The sequence below is a fragment of the Rhipicephalus sanguineus genome, chromosome 9, assembly GCF_013339695.2.
Source record: "Rhipicephalus sanguineus isolate Rsan-2018 chromosome 9, BIME_Rsan_1.4, whole genome shotgun sequence".
NCBI classification, from domain to species: Eukaryota; Metazoa; Arthropoda; class Arachnida; order Ixodida; family Ixodidae; genus Rhipicephalus; species Rhipicephalus sanguineus.
Genome location: NC_051184.2, coordinates 25,281,042 through 25,290,840, shown reverse-complemented (window position 1 = coordinate 25,290,840; position 9,799 = coordinate 25,281,042). Strand labels below are relative to the sequence as shown.

Below are 9,799 nucleotides of genomic sequence, written 5' to 3'. Positions count from 1 at the left end.
CCCCTTTGTCTCTCGTGGAAATATTCTATTCAGACACAAAGGGAGTGACATTTATGCCCAACGTACACTCTATACACGCCCTCTTATGGGAGTTATTTTTTTACGCCCTTTCTGAGGGCATAGAAAGATGTACAGATGGGAGTGTTCTAGAGGACAAGCCAAAAACTCCCATCTGGGCGTTTTTCTGTTTAGAGTGTAGCGTGTTGCTACAATGTGTGCAACTATTACTCTGGCAGACTAAAAGCCCGTAGAAGATGATTAACCATGGCTGGCCGCTTTTGCAGATATAAATTCGACCTTACAATCTGTGTCAGACTATCCGGACTGTCAGAGTCTTAAAGCTAAACTTATGGCAAAATGTCTTTGATCTTTCGCTCCGCAGTTGCCGTCAACGTCTGTAGCAATGATTTCAAATGAATAGAGAAGCCAGAAAACAAGAAAAGTTGTTTGCACAAAGCCAAGCATTTCCGCTAGCACTCGGACAACCTACGAAAATTTGTCATCGCAGGTGCACCATAAGCAGCTAAAAGCTGCGCTATATACAGTTGTTCGAAGAACAAATATGAAAAGCCTTCACACTTTATGCATTCTGTTGTTGATATTATTCGACACAGCCAAGCTTATCAACGAATCTATAAACAAGTCCGCTGATCCATGCACTGATTTCTACTCATACGCCTGCGGTGGATGGATGGCAACGCACAAGATACCAGAGAGCAAGCCATCGACGGGCGGTTTCTATCTCGCAGCGGACCAGCTCAAGGAAACGCTTCGAGGTACGTCATCGTTCCTGGAACGGTGAAGCACGTGTGACGGTGCAACTGTAATAACATTTTTTTTTAAAGGAAGGCTTATTCTCACACAAAATGCGCCGCATTTATGCTATATGCCTGTGGTCTTAGATAGGCGTGGCCCACGAAACGAACCTGTTACCGCCTGCTGAGCCACAGGACGCTATATATTCAATACACAGGCACAGTAATGGAATGGAAGTTACACGTATCGTGAACTTTGAACGTAATGACTCAAGTGTCGTCGACTCTTGACTTTCAGGCACGTAGAAGTGAACGAGATTATACTTATATATGTGCCTTGGTCAGGTCAGATATGTTACACTTTACTGTTTCTTTCATATTGCGCCGATGGTGACATTGGTCTTTGATCGTCTCAGACATTCTAGGAAACATGACTCTCGTTGAAGATAACCAGAACGTGACGGACAAGGCTGCCCTCGTCTACAACGCATGCGTGGGTGAGTGAGCGTTTCAGACCGTATACACTGAGGAGCCTATCCAGTTTTGGCTGAAGCCTTTCGTTCGCACAATGTTTGCTTCGACTGCTCAGGCAGTGAAGCACAGACCGTGTGCAGAGAAAACGCATAACCTTTGCACGGCAGTACCGATTACTAGAGACCGCATTTTAGGCAAATACCTATTTTTGGCGTTCGGGCCTAAATTCTTACGTATGTCTATAAAAGCCTATTTTAAAAATAATGCTTGTATGAACACTATTTAGCCTCACGTTTCGCTCCCGGGTACAGTTTGAGACCGTTATTCATGTTACCGCGCAACATTGACTCTTCGGAAATATGGGGTTCAACCATGTCCTCTAGTTCAACCAATTCCCGGAAACAACCGCTAGCGGCAGTGAAGTGGGACACGCCGGCGAACATTCGCCGCCGCACTGACATGGCGCGAGCGATTGGCGAATGCGAACCCGCGGAGAGCCGTCAGCGGAAAGGAAAGTGGAGAGCAAAAAATGCAAGAAAAATGTGATGTGCACACAGCTTTTGTTTTGTTTGTAATGTACTTTTTAAGGCGTTCACTGCAGTAACGTAGCCAGAATATTATTTCGGGAAGAGGAGGGGGGGGGATTCATCCATACATTATGTATGGTCGTGCTGCGCTATCAGCGTTCGCCGTCAGAAGATCGTCGCTCGGATGCCGATGCAACGCCCCGGCCTTCAAATTGCGCGGCGGCGGCATTTCAACTCAGGGCTTCTAGTAGCGACACCGATGATCTAACCACTTCCTTTCGCCAACAAATGCGCATGCCCCCTTTGGGAACACCTTTAAGAATGTATACCGCGTGCAAGCACGTGCTTTCAGACGCCTGGTGCGCTTTCCGCAAAGCTGATGGTTTAGGAATTGCTTTCGTGCAAGTCAGCGCGTTGTGACGCGCGGCGCGTTCAACAGCCGAGCTGCTCTAGGGCTGTGTATGACGACAGATGAGTGTCTGCGTCGCATGTCACGCTCCGGCTCCCAGACACACCCATAGATGGCGTAACTGACTCGGTCGCGGTAGAGTTACTGTATATGCTACCTTTAGGTAGCAGAGTTGCGCTTAGGTCTGGCTAGCAACCAGAGCTATGCGGTGAAATCGCACTCATTTTTTCGCACGCGACATGCCTGCCGTGTCGCTGATTAACATGACTGGCGTGTCGAAAACCGGCGATAAACATTGACTATCGATGACTAGTGTTAGTCCAGTTCGCTGCAGCGGCGACGTCGAAAAATACAGAAATTGGCCCGAGCGTCAGCTTCTCCGCACTGCATGGCTGCTAGCGGCGTTTGGAAGACAGATGCGCAACTCTGCTACCTAAAGGTAGCATATGCAGTAACTCTAGGTTGCGAAAGGAGCGGCAGCCGCATAGTGTAACTGGGAAGCGCGGTTCGAGCGTGAATAGAGATTACAGTCGTTGTAGCAGGGGCGGGTGTGACATGGGCTGCCACGCGCCCTTTCCCGTGCACATCTACTCTGCAAATATCGTAATCACAGACACCCACACAGAATCACAATACATCAAAAAAAATCCGAGAAAATCACAAGGGAAACACATACACACACACACACAAAAAAAAAAACGTTTTTCAGATTTCACACAGTGGGTGGAACTGGGGAAATCTTTTTTCCCATAACGCTGATGGAGTTAAATGGTTTGCTGCCACAAAATGGTTTCTGGCCTAATTTTTTCCTATCTGGTCGCGCATTCAGTACGAATGTTCAAAGCAGCAGCGGTCTCACAGTTACTTCCTTGTGTCTCTGCTTTTATCTGTTTCAGCTGTCCCGCATCTCGACGATCGACAGGATGTTGTCCTTTCCATAATGAACACTTCAGGACTCGCCGATTGGCCGAAAACACGCGAGCAAGCGTGCGTAACGGGCAACACCCCAAACGCCACGACCGTGCTCGCCCAGCTGAGAATTTCAACAGTTCTTCAGGCCGATGTTTCAAGGGATTCTAAGAATCTCAGCCGTTACGTCATTCTGGTAACACTAGAAATAACGTTTAAAAATAATTTATTTTTGCCTTAATGTCTAAGAATCCGCACAGCAACGTGTTAGACACCGGAGAAAGCAATACCAGATTGTCATATAGTCTAAAATGGCAGTAAAGGTTCGATTTCTGACTAAAAGAAGCACATAAAATATCGACACCGGCGAGCACTCGCTGTTACAACGCTGGCGTAGTGAGAAGTGTGGAACGAAAAGTTAAATGCTTGCGCTGTCGCTCGCTTCACCATTTGGACCCTTCGTTACCTTCGTCGTCCCTAGAAATCAGATTACGCGACCACGAACACTGGATACGGGTGAGTTGGGGAACTCAGAACACCGCAAGCCGTCACAGCTCACCCTTTCCACTTGCGCCCACAGGAGGTTGCACCGTGGCCTCCGCGATTAGCTCCGGCCACGCCCTGCGCTGAAAGAATTATGGTTTCTACTCTTAGCGCGCTCTGAATCACGTTCATTCAAATGTAGGAACACGTGAAACGTTCGTTGTGATCGCGGTAGGTGCGCTGGTATTTGCGTGGCCTCCGCGATCAGCTACGGCAGCGCGTCGCTGCCACGACGCGCTGCCGGAGCTGATCGCGGAGGCCACGGTATTTGCCTGTGCGCTCACGATATCACGATCGTTCATTTAATCAGCGCGCGAATGCTTCTTGTAATATAGAGGGCCGATCCAGCTACGGACTTTACGTCGTGCAGCCGTTTAATGAATTGTTATCACTATCAGTACTTCGCCTTTCAGGCTAAGCTCCCGATTCGTTCCTTTTGCTTCATAAATTAAGCATAATAATAAAGCACTGACATAGAACTTGTGAGGTCATTTGGAAGTACCTACATTGGGAGCCCGTGCACTGGTGAACTGTGTTCACCCATCTCTTTTTCAGCTTGACCAGCTCTCATTCCAAACGGTGGGCAGAAACCAGCTCATTAATCAAACGACCAAGAGCAGCAAGCCAATAATTGCTGCCTACAAGAACCTGATTAAAGTGTCGATGAAGTTCATGAAGCCACACCTGCGTGACGACGAACTTGAAAAACTTTCGAACGACCTTCTAGCATTTGAAGGAAAGCTGGCCAATGTGAGAATATTTCCTTCGATGTAATAACGTACAAAATATTAGTTCCTAGATCTGGATGTCCACGATATTGCACGAAACGACTGTTTAAAGCAGGCCTTGGGCTCGGAACCTTTGAGTTCAAGAGGGTAAACAGTAAAAAGAATCATTGAGAGAATGTTGTTTTCTCATTGCTAAAATATGTCATAGTGTGTGGCAACGACATGCAGTATGGCGTTAGTCAATGTCCCGATTTTTATTTTATTGCCTTTGAGACACACACGAGAAGCTACAAGTCTAAAGCCAAATTACGAAGATTAGAAAAATCTACGGTCTGCATTTCATTTCCGTTTCGTCGTGTAGTCACACTACCGTCGCCTAGCATAGCGAAGTTGATATTCTAATCGGAAACTATGGTTACCGTTAACTAGTAACAAGTAGTCACGTACGTAACTACTTCCTCTGTATTGAAGTAGAAGAACACAAACAGTTTCCCTGAATATGCCAAAAACACTGCTCTGCGCTTTCCAAAGGCTTCACGACCCAAAATTTGCGGTCAAACTCGCGACAAGATTTTTCACATTTTCGTATACTATACCTATCCTTTTGTTTACTTCCGAAAGAGTGTTTGAGAGCTACGCCAGCAAAACATGCGTCCTGCCTTGGCTGTGTATTCCTTTTGCGCTAAAAAATAAACTACGCGCTCTTTTGCAGCTCACGGCTCGTCCAGAAAAGAGGCGAGACTTCATCAAAATATATCGGAGAACCACCATCGGCGAATTGGAGAGGAATTTCTCCCACGTAAGCATCATGCATTCCAGTAGCCTAAGATTGGATTCATCACCATCATCGTCAGCAGCAGCATCGTATATTATGTCCTCAGCAAGACGAAGGTGTCTCCCAATAATCTCGAACCCAACCTGTCCTGTGCTAGCTGATACCATTTTTTTGCCTGCAAATTTTCCAATTTCATCAACCCACCTAGATAGGTCGGCAATAAAAGGTAGAGCTCACTCAGACTCACTCAAGGAATACATTTTGCGCTTAGGGCTCTCTCGGACTCAAGAACACCAATATTTTCCTCAACCTGACTCACTCGGACTCAAACTCACCAAAATATTGCTCACCCGGACTTACTCAGACTCAGGCTCACGGCCCGAACTGGGTCTGAGTGAGTCGACTCATGAGTGAGTTTGCCGACCTAAGCCCACCTAACCCTCTGCCGTCCTCGGCTACAGCTTGCCATCCCTTTGTATCCATTCTGTTGCTCTAACTGACCACCTGTTATCAGTCCTACGCGTCGCGTGGCTTGGCCAGGTCTATCCTTTCCTCTTGATGTCAACGAGGATATCGGCTACAACTGGTTGTTCTCTGATCAACTTTCCCGTGTTCCTAGTGTTGCAGCTATATAGTCCGCCTCGGTGGATCAATGGCTACGTTTCTCGGCTGCTGACCCGAAGGTCGCAGGTTCGATCCCGGCCGCAACGGTCGCATTTCGGTGGAGGCGAAATGGTAGAGGCCCGTGTACTGCGCGATGTCAGTGTATGTTAAAGAACACCAGGTGGTCAAAATTTCCGGAGCACTCCTCTACGGCGTGACTCATAATCATATCGTGGTTTTGAAACGTAAAACCCCAGATATTATTATTAATGTTGTGCTTATTATAGTCCATTCCACCGCACGCTTCTTTTCGAGTTTTAAGAGCCATTAAAAAATTACACCATCTCCCGCTAAAGGGAGCCATGTGTGGATGCGAAGCAGCGGGGAGATGGTTCGCTTGAGCGGAAGATGGTGTAATTTTTTTAGGAGCTGGTTCGCCAGGTTCTTAAGCTGGGGCGAAGTCCCGCGCCGTAAGCTGCATCCATCCATTCAAAGCGTCGTGGAACGCGAAGAGGAACAATACGCGCGTCGTGTCTTCACTCTAGCCTGGCCGTTAATTCTCACAGGGCGAGCGGGGAACGCGGTCGACAGGCGCGCGAGTGGGGGGAGCGTAGGAGAGGGGAGAGGGGAAGGAGACGCGCATGCTCTGGCGCTCATCGCGGCGTTGCGCAGGAGAGAATGAGGCGCGCGAGAGGGGAGAGGGGGCGCAGAAGGGCTCTCATAGCGGCGTTGCACAGGAGAGAATGAGGCGCGCGAGATGGGGGGAGCGTAGAAGAGTAGATGAGAGAGATAGTAGGAGCATGCGCAGTGGAGTGCGGACGCCACGACCGGACACAGCCCCAAGCAAAAGCTGCTTCGCATCTAAAATTTGGTTTACATTTCGGAACACGAAAAGCAATGCTCTAGAAAAGATGTTAAAATTAGGCATTTCGGTACCCACTCTTACGTCGACTATGTTCTATTTTTTTTGCAGATACCTATTCGCGCATTATTACAGAGAGAGTTTTCTCTAGCAAACATTACGCTAACTGACGATGAGACTATCGAAACCATCGCTCTGGACTACTACAGGAAGCTCAACGAATTTCTGCGATGTGCTGACCCGTAAGTGATGAAAATACTCAGGTACCGTACAGACTCGTCAGACGCCTCACGGGCAATGTTTTGTTTTTCAAAAAATGTCGCGGATGGTCTAGTACACTCACGCACCCATAACTACATATATACATAAACTATGTGGGTAGCATACTGTATTTTGTACCCATAACTACGTACATAAATATATGTGGGTAACATACCAGACTTTTCTTTTTCTTGTAAGGGTCATTGCCAAAACCTACTTGTATTCGTCTTGATGGCAGCGTACCAAACTTTTCCTTCTGGTAAGGGTTATTAAGGCGAAAGCCTTGTAGGAATCACGAAAATGATTACGCGGTGAAAAGCTGGCGTGCAGCACAAAAAAGACAATTGAATCACACGCAAAAAAAAAAAAACCAACCGCGCAATATAACCGAAGCAAATTAAGTGAATATTTATACAATTAGCATATTTAATTAATGCAGGTAACATTAGTGACAATTAAAAAATGACACCATCTCCCGCTAAAGGGAACCATGTGGGGATGCGAAGCAGCGCGTGGTGCGATCTTGTACGCGTTCCAAAATAAGCACGGAGGCGTGGCATTACATCCATCCGCACGTGATTGGTCAATGCAGGGCCGTGACGTCTGTCGCGGTTCACATAGGCCATTCGCGTGCGACTGGATGTAACGCCACGCCTCCGTGTTTAATTGAAATGCGTACAAGATCGCACCATTAGTTCCGTTCATCACGGGCACCTTGCCCGATGTTAACGCGTCCTTGCAAGTGGAGCACACCATGAATTCAATGTAGTTGCTGTTACTCGTCCCGAATTCTTGTTGGAGCACGGCACGCGGGTTCATCGTCACGCCACGCGGGAGCACGTGGGTTCATCGCGCGTCTGCACAGTATCGTTCCCCGACGCAATCACGTGATTGCTGAGAGAGTGTAAAGGGGAGAGGCCACAGCGTCTTGCCCAGCCTCTTACACAGGCCCGAACGCGCTAGCGCGTGCCAGCGCGTTCTGACTAGGATACAACGCGTTGGTTCATCGCGTGTCTGCAGAATCTCGTTCCCCGACGCCATCACATGACTGCTGAGAGAGTGCAAGGGGGAGAGGCCCCAGCGTCTTACCTAGCCCCTTACACAGGCCCGAACGCGCTAGCGCGTGCCAGCACACATGGTTCCCGAGCGGACGGTCGCCAATGGAACGACGGACACAACCCCGCGCAAAAGCTGCTTCGAATCTAATAATGATGGTTAATCAAGTGAACGCTGGACGTGGATATAAAGTGTGCGGTAAAATAGCCACAGCGGATGGCTTTCGCCTTCGAGTCGTCTTAGGTGAATGTATCCTGCGAGTTTTTTATCCGCTGCCTAAGTGTACGTACGTACGAGCTTAGCATATTCACCCTTCCGGTTAACCTACCACACCTAGCTGCCTTTCAAGTTTTTTGTGTTTCTGTGTCTGTCTCTATAACGCGGTTCACCCAAAATCCAGTAATCTGTTAATTGTTGAGCAACCTGAAAAGATACGTGGTCCAGCGTAATGCTGCGCCACCGGCCTTGTTTTCCAGGGACACGTTGTACAATTACGCCGGTCTCCGTCGCATGCTTGGCTGGGCTTCTGTCGGATCGAAGGAGTACCGAAATGCGTCGTTCGAGTTTCAAAAAGTGAAATATGGATTACGCAAGCAAAAGCCAAGGTGGGAGGTGTGCGTCCAATCAGTAAACGACGACATGCCCGACAGCGTGGGCTACCTCTACGTGCAGCAGAAGTTCAGCGAAGAGGCCAAGCAAGAGGTAACATGCATAAGTCTAAGAACCAGCGATGCCAGCCCACCACAAAATTTCAATTAAGAGAACCACGAAAGAAAGAAAAGTAACAAACATATAGATAATAATTTAAAGAGCATATGTACAAGGCCGTGAACTACGCAAAGACAGGACAAGATAGGTGGGGAAAACGAGCGGCCGTTGGCATCGCCTCTCTTGTTCTGTTTGAGCGCAGTTCATACGAAGTTTTAAACGTATACCATCAAGCCCAATTATGCAATGTCAAGTTCAAATGCACAAACGAATGTACCAGCTAAGTTTCAGTGTGCAAGCGATTGAATCAACTTGAATACTTGGGGAGAATATGGGGAGAGTTCTGCATGAAACTTGTCTTAGCAGCAACGCATTTTTATTGCGATAGCAATTATATGGACAGTCTCGGCTGGAAAATGTCCGTCCCCGTCGCCGTCATTCACCGTATATGTATAAGTATGTATATTTATAGAAATGCCACAAAAATAATAAAGAAATTCTTTCCGACGCGCGGAATCGAACGGGCGACCTCTCGCTTTGCAGCCCGCCGCGTTAGACGTTAGGCCGCGACAGCACCGTCTCTCAGCCTGCTAACGGCGAGCTATTTATATACACCATGTAATTCAGCATGCTTTCTTAGTGGCCGCATAGATGGCGCGACGTGCGCGCGTGTTGCGCGCTTTAAAGATCGTCGCCCCGCCCCTGCGAACGCCGTTGCTGTTCGCTCTACAGGGCGTCGTCGCTTTGTGCGCTTATCTCAAGGAAAGAAGGGGCGGCCGGTGGGGTGCTTCGCTTCGCTCGCTGCAGCGGCCGCGTTTGCGAAAGGAGCGCGCTGTTCAAACAGAAATAAGTAACAACTGCGACAATTAGTTCGCGCTCGTCTTGTTTATATACACCTCTTACATCAGTATGCTTTCTGAGTTACCACGTAGATGGCGCGATGTTCGCGCGTGGCGCGCTTTAAAGATCGTGACCCCGTTCCTGCGAACGTTGTTGCCTTCGTGCGCTTATCTTGAGGAAAGAAGGGGGCGGCCGGCGGGGGAGCGGGGGGTTGTATGTCTTGTGCTCTCCCGGCGATGTCTGCGCTGAAGTGACAGAGCGTACGAAGGTCGCTTCGACGCTGCAGCGGCCGCGTTTGCGAAAGGGGCGCGCTGTTCAAACGGAAATAAGTAACGACTGGGACAGTTCG

At 48.5% G+C, this 9,799-nt stretch overlaps 1 protein-coding gene across 5 annotated transcripts in view; it reads left to right on the top strand.

The window, feature by feature from the left end:
• Positions 1–9,799, top strand: part of LOC119404786 (neprilysin-1) — a 104,861-nt gene that overhangs the window by 36,736 nt on the left and 58,326 nt on the right. For all 5 annotated transcript variants that reach the window (XM_049419019.1, XM_037671450.2, XM_049419020.1 and 2 more), the window contains exons 4-10: positions 615–776; positions 1,172–1,252; positions 3,062–3,270; positions 4,173–4,367; positions 5,058–5,144; positions 6,697–6,827; positions 8,379–8,604. In XM_049419019.1, the coding sequence (XP_049274976.1) occupies positions 615–776; positions 1,172–1,252; positions 3,062–3,270; positions 4,173–4,367; positions 5,058–5,144; positions 6,697–6,827; positions 8,379–8,604 (1,091 nt within the window). The remainder of the gene's footprint in view (positions 1–614; positions 777–1,171; positions 1,253–3,061; positions 3,271–4,172; positions 4,368–5,057; positions 5,145–6,696; positions 6,828–8,378; positions 8,605–9,799) is intronic.